A 25,271-nucleotide genomic window follows, 5' to 3' on the forward strand; every position below is an offset into this window, starting at 1 on the left:
TACTGTTTCTAAGCCACCATATATTGCTCACCCGTGATATGGAGCAGCTTGCCTTCTGGAACAGAAATTGTAATTTAAACACATGATGCTGCAGAACAACAAGGAAAAGCTTTGAACTAAATTTCTGAGAGCTGAGAAACAATCATCTTGCAGGATTTCCCTGAGCTATCTTATTAACAGAATGTTTGTTCCAAGCATTTGACAAATGTTGTGCAGCACTCACCTTAGTGGCAGTAAGAATGCTGTAAACACGTGTTAAAAATGTATTTAGAAAACCTCATTTTAGACATTGTCATTGTGATGGGTAAACCTTAAAAAAAAAAAAAGTCAGAGATCCTGCTGGAATAAGCACCCAAAAGTTTGGATGCCCAATCATGTGCATCTGAACCATTACTCCAGCCCAGAGCTCTTTTTTAACAGCCAAAAAACCAAAAACAAACAAAAACCAAAACCATACGTATTTACATCAACACATACCAGTCTGCGAATTTCTCTTTCACACTCTCTCTTGATCCTGCTGATTTCCTCTTGGTGTAAGTGATACACACTCCTTATCTCTGCTGCTTTAATTTTGTCAGCTTGAATGACCAAAGTTAAGGCTTCCTCCACTTGTCTCTTAGCCCCCTTAAGTTCTGAAATTTCTTGCTGCATTTTTATTTTCTCAGATTCAAACCCTTTCTTGGCCTCCTCTTTTGCTTCTGTGAAAAGGACTGTTTTAACCTTATCAGGAGCCCCATCTCGCACAGCATTAAGAAGGCCCTGTAATCTCTGGTTTTCATTATCTTTAATCTTTATGACTCTAAGAAGCTCAGATTCATGCTGTCTCAAAAGTGCTTCTCGAACAGCCTGGAGCTCCTTCATTTTCTCTTCATGAAGTTTGGCCTTAAGTTCCGTTACTAACACTGTGTTTTTATGCTGTTCGTGCTCTTTGATCTGTTTAACTTCCTGGTTTTTCTCTCTTTCCAACTTGCTGATCTAAAAAGAGAATAAAAAAAGATACAGGTTTTTGCAAACAAAATAATTCATTTAGTGGGAATCTCTGTATTGTGGGGCAACATATAATGGCAGTTGTCATTTCATAATTTTGTAACAGAGTTCTATAATTGTTTATTAGCTCAAAACACAAACCTACTGCAGTGTGCTCTATCATACACAGAATTAGACTTTATTTGGTATTTGGTTCATATTTTATGATCCATCGCTTTATTATGTGGTGAATGTTCCTTTCTCCAATGATTCCAGATGAAAATCAGATCACTGAACTCAGGCACTTAACTCCTTTGCTGTCCAGAAGAAATATCCACTGGTTTACTATAGACTTCACTGCACCAAACACCTTTATGCAAGAAATAGCCTTAAAATGAGGGAGTACAATATATTTAGAATCGTTAGACACAAGCTGATTGTTCATAAAGCTAAACAAAATCTACACTACAATATTTTCCTGGGGAGGAAAAGGCTTTTTCAAAATTTTAAGAAAATGTTTTATTTCAATGTCATAATCTTTGGTTAAAAATATAGCTGACCCTTTTAAGGAGTTTTAAGAGCTTATTGCAACCAAACCAAGTTTTGAAATTCAGATAGATGACTTAGTCAGTGGGACTCTCAGCTAATAATAGTCAATTCAATTTGCAACATAAACACTTCTTTGTGAACACTTCAAGTTAGTACTGCATAGATCCATTATCTCATGCAGCTGATCAAGAAGCCCAGATAACTGTCTGCTTTGTAATTCCTATATATTCAGTTAACACCATCATCACAATCAGTTGTGATAAGGAATATGACCCCTAAAAACATGACCAGTACTTTCTAATGGGGTTGGGTGTTACACTGAAAGTAAGCTCTGGCTAAAAACCTCATTCCTTTCATTCTTCCCCCCTTAAGTTTCTGCTAATGTGCTATTGAGTTGTTTGTCTGAGTGTGTGCACATGCCCGCGTGCACACAGGCTACTGATGGGTGAACCTCATGGTTTAGAGGTTCAATTTGGATCAGGAATCTAAAAATCTGAATCTTATTTAAATTATCCAAACATCTTTAGTCTCCAAAATTGGGCTGGAAACATGCAAACAGCCTTTCTTGTATGATCTTGGCATTTTCACTACTGGTCCCAGCTGGAACCAAGAACAGAAAAACAAATATATACCTAAAAAATAGCCAATTTCTTTAAAAATTAAGTTAAATTTGGTTTCTGTTCAAGTTTTGGGTGAATATTTGGAATGGTTCTGATTCATGAACTCAACCTCCATAATCTTACCCTTGGTGAAAGTCAATGGAAGCTGCACAGTTAAAATTAACCACAAATCTTTGAAAGGGCATCCACTATTTTACAACGATATGAAAACTCCAGGTTGCTGACTACTTTTGCTCATTTAAAATTTTTGACAGGTGTGACTTAAGCTGGTTGGAAAACACTTTTTTTTTCTTTTTTCTTTTACTTTTTGTCAAAAACCTGAAAACTGAAGAGTTGGGATGGAAACTGAAAGTTTCCATCAGGAAAATGTAAATGAAACACGTTATTTCAGGTCAGGTTGACCCAAGTCAAAATATTTCAGTATGTGAAACTGAATCAAAACATTTCAATTTGGGTCAGTTTGACATTAAACTGTGTTCACCTGCACTGCAGAGGTGCCTCATGGGAGTTTTAGTTCGTGCCCCTTGTCATGAAACTGGGGCTATGTCTGTACATTTTATGCATTCTGATTGAGATTATGAAGTTGTATTATGAAAATCTGCTGGGTTATGAGTGCCTATATGTATGTGGGTCCACTACTGCTGACAAGTTCTGTAGCGTGTATGCCCCAGACAGATTCAACGGAAGGTGCTTGAGACTTATTGAACATATTCAGGTTCACACATCTTGGACAACGGATGACTTGCATCCTTAGAAAAAACAGTTTAGCTGATTCCCCTGAGGGAGTGGAGAAGGTAGAAGCAGTGGAAAGTTACCAGGAGAACAAAAGACGCCCGGTAACCAGGATAGGTTTAAAATAAAGAAACACACTGGGATAGGGGGACAAACAAAGAGGAAGCCTGGGTCAGGAGAAAGCAAAGTCACAGAAGCTGGGAAGGGGCTCCAGCAGGGAGAGAGACCAGCTAGCATGCAACAGCCTGCATGAGGAGGGGACATCTTGCCCGCCTGCCTGCCTTCCCAGACCCTGATAGTTCACCCAAGGGCTCCCAGGAAAAGGGAGTTATAGAAAGTAAAAGACATTGGGGTTTCAGATGTTTATTGTTTTGTATGATCTGTACTCTCCTGTGCTTTACACAATAAAGTAATGAAGAGCATAAAGGGGTTAGACTCTAAGCAAAGCGTTTCTCTGTATGTTACCTGTTTCACAACTGCTGTGTGTCCTTGACAGAGTTAAAACTAAACCAGAAGTTTCACACTTTTGTGGTAAATTTCTGGGAAAGGGGTGTTTTTAAGTAACTGAGGTATCTCATAGGTCAGTATTGGTCCTGGGCCTAGGGCAGGTGGGCTGAGGAGCCCCATTTCATAGAAGGAATAGCAAACTGGGATTCAGTGCCTAGGAAATGTGCCAGAGAGGCCAATGGAAAGAAGCAGGGCTGAAGCCTGTTGAGGTTCTAGAAGCTTAACACACCTCAGGGGATCCTTAGCCCAGAGGCTTGGATTCCCCTTACAGCAGCCCTAGTGGGTGACCGGGAGGGGAGGGGGGGAGTGCTCTCCAGGATCTTTGGCTCCCTGTTCTCCTCTATGGACTGTGCTTCTTGGCTGGTCAACGTCCCCCATTATATACCACAGCCTCTAGCTGACTTGTCACAGTGCATCATGGGAGTTATATGGCTGTGGTGCATCATGTGAGATGTAGTATGAGTGGGGAGCCAGACCTATAGCGGAGAACAGACACATGAGACATGTGAACTACAAATCCCATTACACTCTCCCAGAAGCTTAGGAGAATAGGTTTAATGTTGAACAGACCTGAAGCAAAACATTAATTCAGAAATGTCAAAACATGCCAACATTTCTGAACTGAAAAGTTTGTGGGTTTGGCCAAAAATATGCAGCGAAAAACTGAAAACTTTTTGGGTTTTGGGTGTTTGGTTTTTCATCAAAAAGTCTAAATTTTCTCAGAAAGCAAACACTTTTAGCAAAAAAAAGAAATGCATTTTATCAAAAATCCAATATTCTGTCAAAAACAATTTTCATGGACATTTTCAAATATCATTAGTGTGTGTGGGTCGGGGGAGGCTAAACTTGGTGTTGCAGTGAAATTCAAACTTAATATAATTAAAATACTATCTAAATTTCCTTCATGGTTTGGATACAGTATTTTTCACCTCCAGTCCTAACATGTTGTGTAGTCTTGTAATGGACTACTGAACAGCTCAGTATCCATTTGAGATTTAGCTCCCTTTCACTAGTTGCTGACTGTGACAGACTGACAGTATCCTGCTATATCCTGAACAAACCTTATTGAATTAAGAATAAACTTAATTCTATAAAGTTAAACCATGTTGAATTGGGTTTGGTGCCTCTGGGATCCATTGCACTTAAAATGTAATTCTTTGTGTGTTATTGTAGGGTTGTATGTAACTTTTCTAGGGACTTCACTAATGTAAATGTTAGGAACTTCAATGGATTTTTTAGGGACAATGCATGAAAAGGAAATACCTTGGGAGTGAGGGAAATGCAAATGACCCCTTTGAATCCACCCTTTTGAACCTATGCCCTGGAGCAGAAAAACCTGTTGTCTATTAATTACCTGCTCCTAGAAACTCCAGATCAAAGACCCCTGAACTGTATAAAGGATAGACTAAACATGTTATGAGTGTACTTGTTCTAAGCCAAAGCTGTGATGAACTTGTGACCACAAAGAAAAGCCCATGGGTGGGTGCTGAAGGACTGGTCCTGCCAGAGCCCACGTTACAGTTGGGATGCTGTCTGGTAAGTTTCGTAGCATGTATGTTAGTTCTTTTATTCATTGTTTTAAATATGTTTTGTCTTTAGTGCTTTTACCTTAAGATGAAGTAGCCTTGCATAAGAAGTTCTGTGTGGATAACTTATACCTGTTGACAATCACTCTGTTAGGGCTTGTCTACACTACCACTTTTGTCGGTATAACTTATGTCACTCTGGGGTGTGAAAAAACCCTGAGTGACATAAATTACACCAACAGAAGCGCCAGTGTAGACAGCACTATGTTGGCGGGAGAGCTTCTCCCGCCTACATAGCTACCACCGCTCATGGAAGTGGTTTTACAAGTCACTGAGCGAGCTTTCTCCCATCAGCATAGAGTGGCTACATGAGAGATCTTACAGCAGTGCAGCTGCATTGGTACAGCTGTGCTGATGTAAACTCGCTAGTGTAGACAAGCCCCCTGTTTCTGAAGAGGAAGCAAGCAGGTGTGCTGGGCAGCCTCTCTCTGCTGGGAACAACACACTGAAGGCAAGGAACTGTACAGCCTGGAAATACCCCAGTCAAAAAGGAGTGAGGCCTAGGTCTCTACTCAAGAAAGGCAACAGCTGGGGAGCTGAAAGCCTGGGAGAGCGTGCCCTTGCTGGACCACTTAGGGGAAACACAGGGGCAGTTGCCCTGAACTGTGACACAGACATGTTAGCGTTTGTTAAACACTTTAAATAATAGGATTTGTAGAAGAGCAAAGTATTATTATCATCCTCTATATTGTGATGCTTTTACAAGGAGAAAGATCCCAAGAAAAACAGCATGAACTTCTTGCACTGTGAATTTCTCCACAACTATTCTAATGATTTTTTTGTTTTTCAGCTGTGGTGTCAGTGGGTATAAAAAAGAACAAATAAGAGGAAATGTCATAATCATATCTTAATTCCTTAGAAAATGCATTCCAACCAGTACTGAGAAAGGAATGCCCTTTTTCAAACTTGCTGCTACAGAACAGAAATGATATCTGATGCACATTATGATGTTAAAGATTTGCTGAGGTCTTTGTGCTAATTCAAAATTTTAAAGAGCAATATTTCATCCTTAGAAGTATGAAAAGGAACTGTAAAAGCTCACACATAGTCTCTCTTTGTATTCCACTCCCCTCAGCCTACTAAAATATGGTAAACTGATGCAAATTGTATGTGACAAACTGCTGATAAAAGGGAAAACTATATATTTACTCTAAGAGTGCAATTTTCCCTACCTGTTGTTAAAATGTTAATGCCCTGTTATTAAAAAGTTTGCAGGGATACTGACTTAACCTCTGTTATAAGTAGAAATGGACAAACTACATTACATGAAATAACAAATCTGATTGCTTCCCAGGTGCCAGTGATCAAACTGAACAAAGAGTTATGGCATACCACATATCTGCAAGCACAGTGATCTGAATCAACAACTTTCCCAACTATCAGCAGTAAGAAATGCAGACATGGCATAAACTTCTGCAACCTCACTTCTCCATTTCAAGCACAGTCTTTCCACCCAGACCATGACCCAACCAATTTTGAAGTTAACCAAAAAAAAAAAAAAAAAGAAAAGATTGTTATCTTTTGTCCCTGCTGTTTTCAAGATAGCATATCACTGCATTTCTGGTTTCTAGGCGGAAGAGCTGGAGATTGCACAAGAAAGTGTATTCCAACCAGATTTCTAGCCCAGTTTCGTAGCCCAAAAAGATAATATTCAGATAGCAGCCCAAACTGATGAGTGTTTACCTTGCACCTTTGCAGACTTGCTGAGTTCAATCCTATTTTACTGAAGGTCACAAGAGAGTGACTGGAAGAGGGCGACAGTTTTGTAGTCATTTTTGTTAAAACCAGTAACCAGACATGCTTCAGGGTAAAAAATAATGGTTGTGAGTAATATGTAACATAGAATCATAGAATATCAGGGTTGGAAGGGACCTCAGGAGGTCATCTAGTCCAACCCCCTGCTCAAAGCAGGACCAATCCCCAACTAAATCATCCCAGCCAGGGCTTTGTCAAGCCTGACCTTAAAAATATCTAAGGAAGGAGATTCCACCACCTCCCTCGGTAACGCACTTCAGTGTTTCACCACCCTCCTAGTGAAAAAGTTTTTCCTAATATCCAACCTAAACCTCCCCCACTGCAACTTGAGACCATTACTCCTCGTTCTGTCATCAGCTACCACTGAGAACAGTCTAGATCCATCCTCTTTGGAACGCCCTTTCAGGTAGTTGAAAGCAGCTATCAAATCCCCCCTCATTCTTCTCTTCCGCAGACTAAACAATTCCAGTTCCCTCAGCCTCTCCTCATAAGTCATGTGTTCCAGTCCGCTAATCATTTTTGTTGCCCTTTGCTGGACTCTTTCCAATTTTTCCACATCCTTCTTGTATTGTGTGGCCCAAAACTGGACACAGTACTCCAGATGAGGCCTCACTAATGTCGAATAGAGAGGAACGATCACATCCCTCGATCTGCTGGAAATGCCCCTACTTATACATCCCAAAATGCCATTGGCCTTCTTGGCAACAAGGGCACACCGTTGACTCATATCCAGCTTCTCATCCACTGTAACCCCTAGGTCCTTTTCTGCAGAACTGCTAGTGAGCCATTCGGTCCCTAGTCTGTAGCGGTGCATGGGATTCTTCTGTCCTAAGTGCAGGACTTGTCCTTGTTGAACCTCATCAGATTTCTTTTGGCCCAATCCTCCAATTTGTCTAGGGCCCTCTGTATCCTATCCTTACCCTCCAGCGTATCTACAACTCCTCCCAGTTTAGTGTCATCTGCAAACTTGCTGAGGGTGCAATCCACACCATCCTCCAGATCATTTATGAAGATATTGAACAAAACCGGCCCCAGGACCAACCCTTGGGGCACTCTATTTGATACCGGCTGCCAACTAGACATGGAGCCATTGATCACTACCCGTTGAGCCCGACAATCTAGCCAACTTTTTATCTACCTTATAGTCCATTCATCCAGCCCATACTTCTTTAACTTGCTGACAAGAATACTGTGGGAGACCGTGTCAAAAGCTTTGCTAAAGTCAAGGAACAACACATCCACTGCTTTCCCCTCATCCACAGAGCCAGTTATCTCGTCATAGAAGGCAATTAGATTACTCAGGCATGACTTGCCCTTGGTGAATCCATGCTGACTGTTCCTGATCACTTTTCTCTCCTCTAAGTGCTTCAGAATTGATTCCTTGAGGACCTGCTCCATGATTTTTCCAGGGACTGAGGTGAGGCTGACTGGCCTGTAGTTCCCAGGATCCTCCTTCTTCCCTTTTTTAAAGATGGGCACTACATTAGCCTTTTTCCAGTCGTCCGGGTCTTCCCCCGATAGCCATGAGTTTTCAAAGATAATGGCCAATGGCTCTGCAATCACATCCGCCAACTCCTTTAGCACTTAATACTCCTTTAACAGATAATACCCACAAGAGTGAGGCATCACTCCAGAGTTCATCATCATCATTTTAAAATTTCCCAGCTTAGAGTTTGAAAATAATTTTCATATAGGACTTTTTAAGCTCTGTCTAAAATTACATAAGATCAGGAAACAGACTTGCTGTTATCAACTTAGTAACTAAGGGGCCAGGGAGCATCCCAGAATCTTTAGTGCTAGCAGTTCCCTAGCAAACAAATGAGAGTCTTCTCTTGCAAAGAGTTGCTAAGGAAGAAAGGAGGTCCCTGAAGGATTCCTATCACAGTAGTAATCAGGCTTAGTTTAAGAGATCTCAACGGATTGTAGCCCAGTGTGCAAACACAGAATATTAGATGGTTTCTGCACTGAAAACCTGACAGTCTCAATACGAAACACCATCGAAATCTATTGAAAGACTCCCATTACCTTACATGGGGTTTGAATCAGGCCCTGAATGGGCAAGACAAACAGTGATAGACAAACACACAAGCAAAGTGTTGGGTCTCTCCTTGCAAATATAAATAAATAGTACATATTATTTATTAATTATTATAGCTTTGAGGAACAGGGATCAGAATATTTTTACAGCAATTATTAATTCAAGTCTCTGCATCATTTTTTTTCCCATAGGTAGAAATAGAGGAAAGAACCCCAGAAGAAAATGACTAAAACAATCACAATAATAAAAATAAGAGATTACTCTATTAACCTGCCTTTGGGGGTAATTTAATGATTAATACTAATGATTAAGTTAATACAAGGAAGTGCCAACAGAATTAGAACTGTACTGGTAATAATTATCCATTAATTGTCAACTACTGCCCTTGATTTCCATACATTAATAAATGCTACATTACAATACAATTTTAGAGAAGTAGACTATATGTAAATAACATGAATTTGTTATGATCCATTAAACTGTTACATGATTCACACTCCACTGAATGCAAAAGTTTAATGACAAGGCATTAAAAATGAAGTATTATCAATTATTTGTATTAATAAATGATTATTATATGAGCATGTACACTGTGTCTCATTATCTGGACAAAAAAATATAAGGCTGGTGACCAAAGAGCACACTGTGGGTAAAATATTAATTAACTAAAAGCTAAGGTTTTTAAAATGTTAACAATCCATTTAGAAAATAGTAAAAATAAAACTGTTTGTGGCTTGTAGTTTTTCTGTAGTGCTCCCACTGGTAGGCATAGTGCAGGCTGTAATAAAAAGCTGGTGAAATCAGTTTATAGTAATTTGAATCGACAGCAGGCTACCCTTAACGGATCCCCATAAACAACACTCTGAAATTACCATTACTGCTTTTAAATACTGCCTCAGTACTAATCTGCAAATAAAATGGATTCAACATTTGTTTACCTAACCTTAGTGTCTTACTTTGGTCAAATTATCCTCCAAGAATGTTCAGTTAGCTTGTTCTCAGACATACAGAGCAAGCTACCTGCATATAAATTAACAAAAGGCAACAAATTGTAGAGAAGCAATTTCATACCTTAAATGAGCGCTTCTTGGCACATCTAGTTGTAGAGCAAAAAACAGAAGAGGCTATTCTCAGTTTAGGCCTGGCCTACACACAGAAATTTCTTGGATTTAACTAAATTGGTTTAATATCACACCTTTAGTTAAAACAATGCAACATCTCTATACAGACAAACCCTTAGGCCTAGGTAACACACAAAAGTTAGTTTCAGAATTAAAGTGGGTGGTGGTTAAAAAATAAATGAAGATGCTTGTCAAAGAAACACTAAAGTATAAAGTAAGGCAATTAAAAAGCTTAGATTCAGCACAGAGACTATTTAAAGATTATATGCTATCAAATGAGAAAGAAACACATTTGAAAAGTATTTTTGAATCTGTGAAGAAAGTATTAAAAAGTCATCTGGGTCAGATATCTATATTTTTTCAGTAGATAAATGCTTCCATGTTGAGAATTACCAGTGCTTTAGGCAAACCCTTTGCTATATCTAAGATCAAAGAACAAATCCCACGGGCCTCTCTCACATAAGTATTTCCACTGGAAGCTACCAGGATTTGGCTGTAAAGGCATTTTACACTGCTGCTTAGTATGGGCTGGATCCAAAACCCACTAAGGCTAATGGGAAGACTCTTGTTGACTTCAGTGGGCTTTGAATCAGGCTCTGCATGCACCAGCTTTAATTGGTTTTCCCTACACCTACATACCTCCTTTCCTCAGAACTGTCATTACCTTGGGTGAAACAGTAACTGAACAAGGTCAAGCATATTGAGTCTGGATCACTGAAGAAGCACTATGTTTACAATGTAGGGACCTCATGCAACAAAGCACTTAAATCCATGCTTGGACCTAGAAAGGGAAACTGCTATTACTCTACAGCATTAGAAAACACTATCAGAGTTAGCAAGCAACGAAGCCTGTTGGATTAAAAAGTTTGGATTAAAAACTGTTGAATACTAACTAATGAGCAAATGCAGTGTTAAGACAACTATGCTAAGGGGATTCTCATCAGTTCCATAGGGCTGGTTTAGCTCCATTCTAGCAGCACAAAGGGACCTCAGCAGAGGACAAGCTATATATCTGAATTTCCTACCATATACTATTTTTATTTTTTGTCAGCCTTTTAATCTTACTTTGTAATTAATCTTACTTTGACATATTTGTTAACTACAGAATGAATCATAGTATTTGGTCCACCAGCAGCACTTAAGAAAATTGCTGGAATAAATTAAGGTACCTAGAATAATCAGCTTGTTACTTCACTATGCCCCTTCCCCCCTGCCCACTCCTCATACGAAACTAATTATACAATATTTTTAGTTAAATATATATAAACAAGGTACAATTCATTGTAAATAATAACGGAGCCCAATTTATGGTGGTTGTGTTTATTCAGCTATAAATTACAATTAATTATCTAAAAAGTAAAGGTTTCAGAGTAACAGCCGTGTTAGTCTGTATTCGCAAAAAGAAAAGGAGTACTTGTGGCACCTTAGAGACTAACCAATTTATTTGAGCATAAGCTTGCGTGAAGTGAGCTGTAGCTCACGAAAGCTTATGCTCAAATAAATTGGTTAGTCTCTAAGGTGCCACAAGTACTCCTTTTCTTTTTGCTAAAAAGTAAAGAGATTTTCTCAATTACTGCATAGGTACTAATTGTGCCATTTAAAATCGGGGATTTTGGTTTACTGCAACCTGAAAACAGTGCAAGTTATTAGTAGTTTGTCATTAATCCAGCCTATAATCAATTGTGTCTTCTGTCAGAGGAACTCAAGGAGAAAGAAAAGTGTCAATCCTCTCAAGGTACTGTGTAGCATTGTTGATGTGTTCATTTATATTATAAGCAGTCTGCTTACTAAAGAGTGCAGCTACAATACTGGATACTTGCACACATTTCTTGGGTAATTAAAAGCAAAATGCCCATAAATCCAGGGGATAGCCACACATCTAATGTAGCAGGATGTATCTTAGATACAGTTTATTAATATCTAATGTTGCCTACATGGCACTGCAGACTATGGGGGTATGAGCAGCAGCATGGACTAAAGCGTTGCTCTGCAACTGCCCTGTGTAGACTCTTTTTTCTATTATTTCAAATGCAAACTAAAATGTATCTAGTTACCGTTAACATCAATGGGACAATGTTAAAACTAACTAGGTACCTTTTAGCTTGCGCTAGCAGAATCTAAATAGGAGAGTTACAGCACAACACTATAGTGCATGCCGCAACTGTCCCCCTTCCCTCCCGCTCCCAGTCTACATTGCAGAGCCATGTAGACAAGCCCTCCATTAAATAATAGGCCAGATTCTCTAGAGTTCCAGAAACACACACTGCTCAGGGTGGGGTGTCAAGGTGGCATAAACCACTATACTGATCCTAGTGTTGCTTTCTGCATTTCTTCCACTAGATGTTGTGTTAGAAAAGTCTGAGGGCTACTATGAATTCTGATGGTGGGTAATGACCACTAGGAGCCAAAAAACAAAGCATAAGGTTGGTGTAGCATAGAGGTATCCTGACTGTGCCCCCTTCTAGTACAAAGGATGAGTATTACAGGGATAAACCATAACTAGGAAAAATGTAAGTTCTAGGAACAAATGTTTCTAAAGTGTCTACATTAGCATGTATAATAATCATGTTAATTAACACATGTTAAATGGAAGTATATTAATACATGTTATAAAATGACCAAAAGCTCTCATCTAGAGCAGTTCATATATTGTGCATGTGTTTCATTTGTAGAATGTTTTCCTCTTGTCTATGCGTACTTTCAGGGAGTTAAATGTAAGCCCCATTTTGCCAAATGCCTACACATTGTATTGCAACAACATCATATGTCAAGCTGCCACCTTAGCCTCTTTAAATCCCTCAAAACTTATTTCTGCTGCAATACCTACAAATCTAACCTGTCTGGCATTAGTTAGATAAGTGGTTATCTTATCCTCCTAATCCATTCTGACTCTGTTGCCTGCATCCTCCACCTGTTGCTGAGTCCCGTCTGACTTGCAGATTGAGAGAGCTCTGGGGCAGGGACTTCTTTGTTATTTGTTGATACACTGCCTATCACAACAGAGCCCTGATATATGACTGGGGCTACCAACCACTACCGTAATACAAATAATAATGATATTGTATCTGTATTGGATATTTACGGCACCTTCTTCCAGCCATGCCCTTGTTGAGTTTTACAGCACCGCATACAAACAGAGAAATTAAATAAAAACATTCCCAGAAGGTTGCAGCATAACAGTACTTTATTTCTTAGAATTCACAATGATATCATACACGAGCCCCAAAACTAGGGTTGCCAACTTTTTAGTTGCACAAAACTGAACACTGTGCCCTACCCCATCCCTTCTCAAAGGCCCCCCCCAACTCAATCCATCCCCTCTCCCGCCGTCACTCACTCTCCCCCACCCTCACTCACTTTCATTGGGCTGGGGCAGGGGGTTGGGGTGTGGGAGATGGTGAGGGTGAGGGCTCCAGCTGGGGGTGCGGGTGCTGGGGTGGGGCCAGATATGAGGGGTTCAATATGCAGAAGGAGGCTGTGGGCTGGGGCAGGGAGTTGGGGTGCGGGAGGAGGTGGGGCTGAGGGGTTTGGGGTGCAGGAGGGGACTCAAGCCTCGGGCAGGGGTGCGGGCTCTGAGAGGGGTTTGGAGTGCAGGGCTGGGGCAGGGGGTTGAGGTGCAGGAGGGGGTTCCAACCTGGGGCAGGGGGTTGAGGTGCAGGAGGGGGTTCCAACCTGGGGCAGGAGGTTGGAGTGTGGGAGGGGGATCGGGACATGGACTCCAGCCAGCTGGCGCTTACCTCAGGCAGCTCCCGGTTGGCAGCGCAGCGGGGCTAAGGCAGGCTCCCTGCCTGCCCTGGCTCTGCACAGCTCCCAGAAGCAGCCGGCATGACCCTGCGGCCCCCAGGTGGAAGGGCCAGGACCACGGCCAATGGGAGCCAGGGGGCTCTGCATGCTGCCCAGGCCCACAAGCGCTGCCCCCCCAGCTCCCATTTGCCGTGGTTCTCAGCCAATGGGAGCTGCGGAGAAGGCACTGGGGGTGGGGGCTGCACGCAGAGCTTCCCTGATTGCCCCCCACCTCGGGGCCGCAGGGACATGCCGGCCGCTTCCAAGAGATGCACAGAGCCAGGGCAGGCAGGGAGCCTGCCTTAGCCCCGCTGCACCACCAACCGGACTTTTAACAGCCCAGTCAGCAATGCTGACGGGAGCCGCCAGGATCCCTTTTCGACTGGGTGTTCCAGTCGCAAACCAGATGCCTGGCAACCCTACCCAAAACAGAGGGAGACAAAATAGGCTGCTCCCTAAAACAGTGAGGAACAACTCATTCCACCTTATTCTAGGCTGGCTGACTGCCTGCAAACTTAACTGACTGTTGCTAGGTCCAGATTGCATGCTTCCCTACAGAGCCCCCTAGCCTGCAAACAGGATTAGAAAAAAAAACACCTGAAATTTAAAATGACAGCCTATAATTTTAACACACTTTTAAATAGTTTTGATTTAGCGAGGGTTGGTCCTGCTTTGAGCAGGGGGTTGGACTAGGTGACTTTCTGAGGTCTCTTCCAACTCTAATCTTCTATGATGCTATGAAATACACTACAACACTCCTAACAAAGAACCAGGTCATTGAGGGCATCATTTCACACACACTAACAAACTTGCTGCAAGAAAATAAAGATTCCCTAGGCTAAAAAATAGTTTAAATTACAATGATAAAATAACAGTTAAATTAAAATAAATGTAGGCCATTTTACTGATTATTTGGCTGTCTGTTTTGGGGATTCATCCAGTCTGAAATTATTGAAGGTAGAAGCACTATTCTATAGTACCTAGAGCAGGGGTGGGCAAACTTTTTGGCCTGAGGGCCACATCGGGGTTGCGAAACGGTATGGAGGGCCAGGTAGGGAAGGCTGTGCCTCCGCAAACAGCCTGGCCCCCACCCCTTATCCACCCCCTCCCACTTCCTGCCCCCTGACTGCGCCCCTCAGAACTCCCGACCTATCCAACCCCCCTGCTCCTTGTCCCCTGACTGCACGCTCCCAGGACCCCCCACCCCTAACCGCCCCCCGGGATCCCACCCCGCTCCCTATCCCGTGACTGCCCTAACCCCTATGCACACCCCCGCCCCCTGACTGCCCCCCTGGGGCCCCTGACCCATCCAACCCCTCCCCCACTCCTTGTCCCCTGACCACCCCCTCCCGGGACTCCAGTCCCTAACTACCCCCCCAGGACCCCACCCCCTATCCAACTCCCCCTGCTCCCAGTCCCCCCCCCGGGACCCCACCCCCTATCAACCCCCCCCACTCCCTGTCTCCTGACCACCTGCTCCCCCAAACCTCCGCCCCATCCAACTGCCCCCTGTCCCCTGACTGCCCCCTGGGACCTCCTGCCTCTTACCCAACCCCCCTCTCCCCCTGCCCCCTTACCATGCTGCTCAGAGCGGCAGGACAGGCTTATTTGAAAGCCTGGGAGGTGGGCGGGTGCAGCCCACGCAGCGGTGTAGCTGCAGGGGAGGGGCAACAGCAGGGGAGGAGCAGGGAGTGAGCCTCCCTGGCTGGGAGCTCAGGGGCCAGGCAAGACGGTCCCGTGGGCCGGATGTGGCCTGCGGGCCGTAGTTTGCCTACCTCTGACCTAGAGTTTAGACACTTCCCAACATAACACAGAAATAGCTTGTTTTTAATAATGTCATTCCAGGAATGCTGCTGTGTTACATAAATGATTCAATGCTGCAATAATGTTGAACTGGTTGAACACCTAATTTGCAAGAAAATATTGGAGCAAGCATTAAACATAGGCTACATGTATTTTAAATGGCAATGAATCACAAATATGCTGTCTATTCAAAACTCTGGAATATAATTGCTCATCTATAGTAGACATCTTTTATTTATACCACTTACAACTGTCAAAAATCTTTCTTATTTTTTAATTAGTGATTACTGGTTTTGTTTCCTTGCATACGTGTATATTCCAGCCGTTAAGAAAAGATGCATTGTTTATATTGTCATGGCTGGTGTTATCATGGAAGGAAGAGGAAATGTCCAATAAATACCACCTGCAATGACACAATGGATATTCATTTGGGAGGACTGGAGACAGGTTGCTATGAGGGCTTGTAAAGGCTGCAGAGAGGAAGAGGATAAACATAAATATGCTTTGTACTGATGGGTTGTCAGATCAGTTATGATTTAGAAAATAAACTTACACTTAAAAACTACAGGGGGGATATATAGTCTAGTATAATAGTTTAGCACACAGTTGTCAATTTCCTAACTATTTAAAGAGCTCTGTGAGTTCATTGTTCCAGAGATGCGATCGCATACCTTCTCCAAGCATTATCTGGTTAGGCTAGATCCTGAGCTGCTGTAAATCAGCAGAGCTCCACTGACTGCAAAGGAGCTACTCTGATTACATCAGCTGAGGAACTGATCCTAACCTTTTAAAATAGCTCAGGTTTCACATCTCACTTCAAAAGTTGTTCTTTTTTCTATTTAAAGAAAAAAACCTTTAGCTCACTGTGCTTTAGATTTTGAGATTGCAAGAGGTTTTTAAATGCCAATGGACTATCACTACAGCACATATAAGTAGCATTAAGAAACTCATCAAAATGAGAAATGTTTATGTAGCAAAAATAAAGTACTTGAAAATTCTCTCTCAATTAAAAACTACTTCTTATTACTGAAGTTTATTCCACAAACACAGATTGAAATGAAGTCTATTTTAGTAACTTCAAGGCAAGGTCTTGAGCAAAACCAATTAGCCATATTTAAGGAGAATAAGCAACTCTCCTCTCCGGGGCAATTAAATCACTTTGGCAACTCTTAATAAGGAGTTCTGTAAACAAGAGTTTTCTTTGTTGATCTAGGCAAAAGATGTGTTAATACTGCAGCTTCACCATATTATCCTTACTGCACTGGTTCAGTGTTTACAGTATATTCACAGAATATAATGACTAGTGTGCAGGGTCTGTACAATGCCCTCCATGCTACTTAAGCCCCATGGATATATAGAGCAGAGAGGCCTCCAGATGCCCTGTGAGCCATGAAGGGGGAAGTCAATCCACGGATTCTTCAAATCCAGCAGCCCAACAAAATGCTGTAACAAGAGTGGGGAGGCAGTGGCCACTATTCTAGTGCACACGATGGCATATAGCCTGCTCCCAGGTGGAGAAGGGTGAATACTATTTCCCTAAACTTCCATGGAGTTCCCTGCACTTAGCTCATTTACTTGTGCTTAGAGCAGTGATTTCACCTGAAGTGTGTACAAAAGTAAATCTATACCCTCAAGACCAATGATATCCTAATAGCATTACAGTGCCACCTAACAGGAGTCTCTTTCTCTTCCAGGACAGCAACTAGATATTATGAAGTTCTGGCTAATGTGAGGAAGATGGCCTACACCACTTTCAGTGAACTGAAATGACATAGAGGCAGTGAAGCAGTGTTAATAGGCTTCTGCCTTAGTCTAAACAGTTGCACGTGTGCACATATACATTAGACCATGCTCGTGACCATCCCCAACATACTTCTATCAGCTGTCTGTTTTGTCAAGCATGGAAGACCTATGTCAATACAAATTTCCAGAACATGCAGAATTAGGGTGACCAACTGCTGCCAGTTGTTCCCACAGCTACCCCTCAGTTTTCTAGTGTGTATGCACCTTCCATTGAAGATTAGAAAGGTAACTATGAATTTCTTTTCTTTTGCTGGGGTTTTGATATTATTTCATTATTAATTTTAGATTATTACTACATTTTTCAAAACTAAACTGTGGATGGGGTTCCCTCCTTTTCCACATCTTAAAAGCTTTCTAAAGATTAGCATGAGTAGTAACTGAAAAATCCTGGTTCATTGTTCTTTATTGATTTATTACATATTGAGAAGAAATCTTCCTGAAAGTCAATGAGAAACCATAATGCATCTCTAATGACCCTACGTAGACTACGCTACCATCAGGTCACGTCATATCTGGGATGCATTCAGCTGGGGAACAGAGCAGGGGAAAGCAGAGATGGATGTAAAGACAAGCCCAGGGAAGTGAGTTTATGTTTATGTTTTGGAGTTTGCTAGGTGATTCCACAGGACGGTCCTGTGAGTCCCACCCCTAAAAGAAGGGTGAAGCTAGAAACATTGCAGGGGAGAAGGCCTGAGAAAGACTAGATTGAAAGCAGTCCAGGGAGACAGCAGCAAGGAGTTATGCAGATCAGACCCTGACTGCTGGTTATAGGGTCCCTAGGCTTGAACTCGGTATATTGGCAGGACCAGGATTCTTCTCTCAGCCACTGGTAAAGTGCCATGAGGCAGGAGAAGAGAACAAGGATGACAGAGAACCATGAGAGAAGGGAATGAAGAGCATAGGGCTTAGAGGTAGCGCCAAAGACATTTTTGTAAGGACAATGGGATGGATTTAAATATGACCAGTGTGACGGGCTGGATCACAGAAAACCCCTTGGGAACTGCCAACTGATGTGTTCAGCCAACTCGGGACTTCAGTGCCCTGCCTGGTTTGAGCCAGACATGCTAGCCTACTGCAAACCCAGGCCCAGGTCTAAACAACGTCCCCCCAAACTACAGGCTTAATTGAAAACAGCTTAAGAAGTGTTGCTGTCTCCAACACTCAGATGCCCAACTCCCAATGAGGTCCAAACCCCAAATAAATCCGTTTTACCCTGCATAAAACTTATACAGGGTAAACTCATAAATTGTTCGCCCTCTATAACAGTGATAGAGAGATATGCACAGCTGTTTGCCCCCGCCCCCAGGTAGTAAACAAGTATACAGCCAATATTCGTAACTTCAAATACAAAAATGATACATGCATACAAATAGGATGAATATATTCAGTAAATCATAACCTTTGCAGAGATATGTTACATGGCATATGTAGCATAAAACATATTCCAGTTATGTCATATTTACCTCCATAAAGCATTAGGGGTGCAATGTCACATCCAGGCTAGAGGGCTCAGTTACAGGAAAGAGAGTAGTTGTAGCCATGTTGGTCCCAGGATATTAGAGAGACAAGGTGGGTGAGGTAATATCTTTTATTGGACCAACTTCTGTTGTTGAGAGAGACCAGCTTTCAAGCCACCCAGAACTCTTCTCCAGGTTGGAGTACTTTTCCCAGACCTGAAGAAGAGTTGTGTGTGGCTCAAAAGCTTGTCTCTCTCACCAGCATAAGTTGGTCCAGTAAAAGATATTACCTCACCCACACTGTCTCTCTTACAGGAAAAGAGACTGCCGCAGGATGCCAGATGGAGAAAAAACCTGCAACACCATGCCCAGCTGTGCGGGGACATGCCAGTGGTGGGGTGCACTCCAGTCCGACAGGGCTGCCGGGGCTCACCTCCCTGCTCCAGGCATTGCAGTCTATGCGGTCCCAGCACCACTCAGGTTTAGCCCAGTCATCATGATGATGGGACTCTGGGTAGGCCAAATAAGAGTGAGTGGCACTGCAATCCCAAGAGCCAGGTTACAACTCCACTCACACAAATTTGGTCCAGTCAGGAGGGCCAGGGCCAACCTGAGAGGTGCTGCAGCCCCAGAGGTTGCAACCCCAGAGCGGAGAGCCAACCCCAGCCAACCCCACAGCACAGGAGCTGCAGGAACTGCCATTGTGGGGTGAGTGCCAGGCAGGACCCAACCTCACAGAGGGCAGGGGAGTGTCTGACTGACACCACCCCAGGGCCTCCACCCCCAGACTATTTACTGGATCACGACAGACCATAAACATTTACAAATAGGTCCTGAGCCCAAAAAGTTTGAGAACCACTGCTGTAAATCATGATTTTCAGAGTTATAACAGAGCATGAAAAGTTACCCTGGACTGCAGTTTCCCCACACACAGTTAACCTGGGCACACTTCTAAAAAAAAATCAAATTTGATTTAAATTGGTTTTGACGTTTATTTTGAAATTAATTTTACACAGCTATACAGCTACAGTAATTTGTGACAACTGCAGTACCTCTAAGGGCTCCGTGATAGCTGAGGCACACATCTCCACAATAACTGTAGAATGCCAGAGGCGTCAGCACAGTGATGGAAGAGCTTTTTATTTTTTAACAAAAGAGCCTGAATGAAGAAACAGGAGACTAAAATAGACAAGAAATTAGGGGAGTTCAATTACCCCAACCACCTCTCCACGGTTCTGGTTCAAAAAAGCATTCCTATCCTATCTAGGATAACACTTATGTATGTGTTTAAATCTGACTGACATGCTTCTGCAAGTGTCCTTGTGATACTGGTAAGTCATTGAATCGTTCAGAACAATCTTTACAATTTCTCAACAAGGGCCTGATCCAACTCTTATTGAAATCAATAGACTTCTCTTTGTTTCAATGGGAGCTGGATCAGACTCCAGGAGCTTTTTGGTGATAGGGAAACTCGCACCTTTCATTTTTGAAAGAAAACAAATTTCCTTCAACAGCGCCCATAAATATAATTGTACTGAATGTTTAAACTCAAACTCCAAAACTACACTGTTTCTATTACAAAGTTCCCACCAATAGCCTGAAGGCTATGAAACAAGACCATCCAACATGTGATATATGCCCAAATTACCCAAAGCATATATATCAGCCTTTGTCTGCACTCTGAATCTACTCTTCTCCAAAGTAAACTAGACTAGATTCTTGAGATCTAGAATCTCCCCAAAGCAGTAGAGAAAACATTGCTATACGTCGCAGTGTTGTAATAATTGTGGTGACCCTAAAACTAGTTCATAAAGGGGGAAACTCTGAAGATAGGAGATTTGCATAAGACAGATGTAAAAATCTCTCTCGAGAAATAGCCATGTGGTATTATAAATAGGATAATTCCTCAGTGGAGAAGGTAATTTATGAAAATAAGAGAAAGGACACCAATAAGCCAAAGGAAAAGACCAAACATCTCTAAAGGTCAACACAACATGAAACATAATTAGGCTTGGAAAAACAGAAACAAAATTAACAGTCCTTTGTAAATGATCAGTAATGAATATAAAAGCCTGAAAGACAACATCCTGATTTTGTCTCGATTTTAGCACAGTCAATCAAACCAACAATCATCCTTTGCAATTCTAGGAACCTTTCATCCACAGATCTCTAAGTGCCTTATAAACATTAAGTAATACAATGTAAGTATGTAGGTAAGTATTATCATCTACATTGAATAGACAGGTACACTGAAGAACATAGAGGTTAAGTGACTTGCCCAAGGACACACTTCCACCAGATTATTTCATAAAAATATACTTATCCAATGCTCTGAGTGTCAATGATTTACATCATACTCACACAGTATATCTATATAGTTTACCCATTGCCAACAACATTGTTCTTATTCTAAAATGTAAGATCTTCTCTCCAAACCTGAAAATCTCCTAATCAACCCTTTCTGTCTGAAAAATTCTTGGATAAACAAATAGACTTTGTACCATGCTTGAAAGTCAACAAACTCTGGCTCCATTACACCATGGGGTTACAGGAAGAAAGCTCAAGAGCTCAGAGGTCTGGCCCCTATAAACACTCTCAGCGTATTCTCTCCCTCTCCATCTCTCTTCCAAGTCATCTCTCCTGTCATTCTCAGACCATTTTCCTTTCTCTGTTCCCATCCCAACCTTCAAACTACTATTCTGTTGTCTCAAACTTAAGTGCCAGTGAACACATAATTTCTGAAGAGTTTCAGAAAATTTTGGCCTCAGTTGTCCCATCCATTTTGAGGCATATGCTACAAAGTAAAGAAGTGTAGCACACTCAACAAGACTGTTGGCCATGTACGCAGCAGAGGGCAATAGGAATAGAATAAACTATACACACAGACCTAGTGCAGTAGATGAAAATAAGTCATGACACTAGAAAATGGAGGTGTGTCTAAATGAAAAGAACTTGTGCTCTCCAGATGCCTGATTTGACTCTGAAATGATTCCAACTCTTCCTGGTTATTCTTGACTTGAAAGGACACAAACTGGCTGTAGGGGAAGGGAAGTGAGGCACACAGGAGAGTAGGCCAGGACTGAAAGAAGATGTTTCTAGCAGATGGGGCCAGGACTAAATGAAGATAAGATTCCCCCTCAACACAAGAAACACTTTGTTTCTCCTCAGAGCTCACAGTGACCACCTCTTAATCCTTAGAAATTACCTAGTGTCCAAGGTGTTAAACATTTAGGAATTAGCCAGTTTACTGGTGGTTAAACTAAAGCCCTTTCTGCTCATCTTTTGTGGATGTCCAGCTGAAATCAAAGACGTCATGGCACATTTCAGAAAAACACAGGGGATAATCCAGATCTTCTGTCTAACAGTGCATTTATTCTCGCAGTAATACAGAGGAGTGTGTGTGTGTGTACGTGTACAACTGTTGAACACATAACTGTCATGCTATCCTACACAGTCCGTCACTGTAATATAAAATTCGTTATTGGAAAATGCTTTCAAATACCGTGAGCACAGAAGAGCCTAAACAGAGCCAAACTGTATTTCAGTTCAAAAATGCAGTATGAACTCACCCGATCTCCTAGTTGAAAGAGATGTATTAAACAGTGAAAGCAGACAAATCAGTACTCAGTCTGAATGATCTGAGCTTTCCTGTCCACAACACAATGATTAACTGGTGTCTTTTTTAAAAATCAATGTATAATCTTGGAAACCACCTCGAGAATGAAGTTTGCATTCAACATTGCCAAGTAATGATGCAAATTATGGTAAAATGCATAGTGCATATCTGTTCCTGCTGAAGTAGGTGTACTTTACATTGTATCTTAGCTCTTCTGAAAAATTAAATTCTTTGTAAATACTAACACACAATTAATTGAGATGGGAACTTAGTTGTAGCAAATTCATTAAACCATAGTTAACAGATTGGGCAAATTCTAGCCCCAAAACACTCTTAGATCTTGAAGTTCAAATCCAGACTTCACTGCTTGTTGGCCTGTAAAGGTGCAAATCAAAACTGTGGCTTGGTTTTTGGACTGGGGATTGGAAATCTTGGAGCTTGATCTAGAATAGTAATGTGCATCCAGCTTGATGGGTTGTTAGCAGAAAACCCAGACACAATTGGCATAATTGTGAAAAAGTAAAGGATGAGAATAATCCCGGTATCATACAAATTGTCTGCAAGGAAGATAAAAAATGTAAACATTTAGTGGAAAAGTATTCATGAGAGAGACAAAAGATTTGGACAGCATTGAGCCTATTGCTACAAACATGCCATCTGTCTAGTTTGGGATAGATGCTAATTTTCCTGTAGCTTTTTCTGGCATTTAGCTATACTGTTTTTCAACTTCATTTCCTTCTGTATCAAGCACTCAGTATGCATCTGAGACACTGGTTGCTAAGGAATTTGATATTTATACTCCTTTGCTTTTCCACCAAAAGGCTGTAACCCTGAAAGTACTAGATGAATATGAGGAACTGATGGATTCTAACATGTGTAGGGAATAAAATATTTTAGCTCATATCTCACCTTGAAATACAACTGATGCAGTTTTTAAAATCATGATCTTCTCTGTCTGCCTTGCACAGAATGTTAGTAAAGTTCGTAAGTTACATATATTCTAACAATTTGCTTCCTGCAGAATCTCTTTCAGAATTTTGCCTTTTAAGGCACAAAATGCATTTACCACTCCTAAAAAGGCCACTAATAGTTTTCAGTAAACTATTCTAAAAGCAAATCCAAGCTTTATGCTTCTGAATACACAATCATTTAGTCTAATTTGCTACTATAGCTCGGAATTAAAGAACAAATTGTCCTGAGCACAAATTACCATGCCTGCTTGTTTGATATGTACCTTTAACAAATTAATGATGGTATCCTCCCTTCTTTTTCTGATGTATAGTACCTGCTGATAACACAGCTTCTTCCACCACCAGAGGGGCCAATTAGAGAGGCTACTAAATAATTCATCAAGACATGGATTTGTGCAAAAATATAGTGCAAACATAACTTGCAGGTTTCATACAAAAAGTAAAAATTAAAGGAACCCCATGTAAAATTTATTGGACTATTTCATGAGCAACCTTCTAACAAAAATGCTCAATATTATTTTATTGAGATTTATTGCAAATCTTGACTCTAATTTACTCAGTGATGAACTTTCCCCAAAGAGCACACCCAACGCACACCAACAAAACGCAGCAGTACCTGGCTAGTTCTGACCCTTTGGATGAAAAAATGCTATACAGTGGCTATCAAATAGCACTGTACCTCACCCTTCATTGTGTAGGGCTGGGAAGGAGGGGCGTTTAGAAAATAACAACAGATATTCTTTTTTTAATTAATGGAAAAAAAGATGCACACCTTACTCTTTTCTTGTTGGAGCTCTATTTGAATGTCTGTGAGTTTTGTCCTGAGCTCTTCATTGGCAGCTTGTAAGGCAGCTAAGGCATCAGGTTTTTCTCCCTTAGCTCGGCTGCTAGCACTCTTCTTTGACATTGTGAGGCAGAGTGACAGGGAGGGTGAAATCCCAAGCAGAGAGAACCCTCCGTTCCACCACTTGAGGTTTCTCTTCCTTGCTTCTGTCCTCTACATTTTCTTATTCACCTGGAAAGAGGAAAAACACAACTGCCGTGAAAGCGCCAGAGTTTAGCGGGATTCACAATTAGCAAATAAGAATAATGCAAGATTCATTTTTGTAGTGACTTCAGACAAGATTTCAAAGCAGTTCATGAGAAGCTATTTCAGAGTAATAAAATGACTAATAGCCTGCAGTTTTCCCCCAGTGCATCAACTTACACAACTCAGCAAGATTATGGTAAACAATTGCCAACAGAATTTTTAATTTTCATGTATTTATGAGGAGGAATTAATGTTTCAAACAACAGACTACAACAATATTATAAAAACAGGCAGTGTCTCGGAGAGTCCTCTTAAAGACTATGGACTATATGTTAAAACTACAGAAGAAGAGACCTGAAGATAACTCTTTGTAAGCTCGAAAGCTTGTCTCTCTCACCAACAGAAGTTGGTCCAGTAAAAGATATTACCTCACCCACCTTGTCTCTCCACTACTTTAATGTCACCCACTGGGAGTAGTGTAGCACAAGATTGTTCCATAATAAAAAATCTGAATTGGGGAAAGCATAATTAAACATACACAGAATTTACAATAGTGGATGTGTAGAAATTAGGATGCCAAATTATCAATGAAAATAAAAGATCTTATAAATCAATACTCTTGAGGTAAGGGGGTCAGTAGAGTTACTGAGAACAGCAGTTACCACTCGCTTTTTTTTTTTTTTTTTTTTGGATGCTGAAAGCATTCTGCGTATCAGAGGTTTGGTAGGATTATTTCTTTTCTATGTTCCTGGCAAAGAAAAATAAAGCTAAAATAAACATATTTGTCAAACTGGTTGAAATTCATCCCTGTGCAGAAAGCTACAGCATAAAGTTTACGTACAATACCCTCTTTTGGGGGCTGATGTCAAGCTTACAGGATGCATAAGCCTTGTGCTTTCTATACAAAGGTAAATGCTACCCAAGGAGAGCAGTT

General features: G+C 41.4%; 1 protein-coding gene across 10 annotated transcripts in view; it reads right to left on the reverse strand.

Annotated features, from left to right (window-relative positions):
- JAKMIP3 (Janus kinase and microtubule interacting protein 3) overlaps nucleotides 1-25,271 on the reverse strand; it is a 149,356-nt gene that overhangs the window by 65,703 nt on the left and 58,382 nt on the right. For all 10 annotated transcript variants that reach the window (XM_074959132.1, XM_074959130.1, XM_074959131.1 and 7 more), the window contains exons 2-3: nucleotides 24,080-24,322; nucleotides 478-975 (exon numbers count right to left, since the gene is read on the reverse strand). In XM_074959132.1, the coding sequence (XP_074815233.1) occupies nucleotides 478-975; nucleotides 24,080-24,214 (633 nt within the window). In that variant the 5' untranslated portion in view covers nucleotides 24,215-24,322. The remainder of the gene's footprint in view (nucleotides 1-477; nucleotides 976-24,079; nucleotides 24,323-25,271) is intronic.

The sequence above is a fragment of the Natator depressus genome, chromosome 7 (genome assembly GCF_965152275.1).
Source record: "Natator depressus isolate rNatDep1 chromosome 7, rNatDep2.hap1, whole genome shotgun sequence".
NCBI classification, from domain to species: domain Eukaryota; kingdom Metazoa; phylum Chordata; order Testudines; family Cheloniidae; genus Natator; species Natator depressus.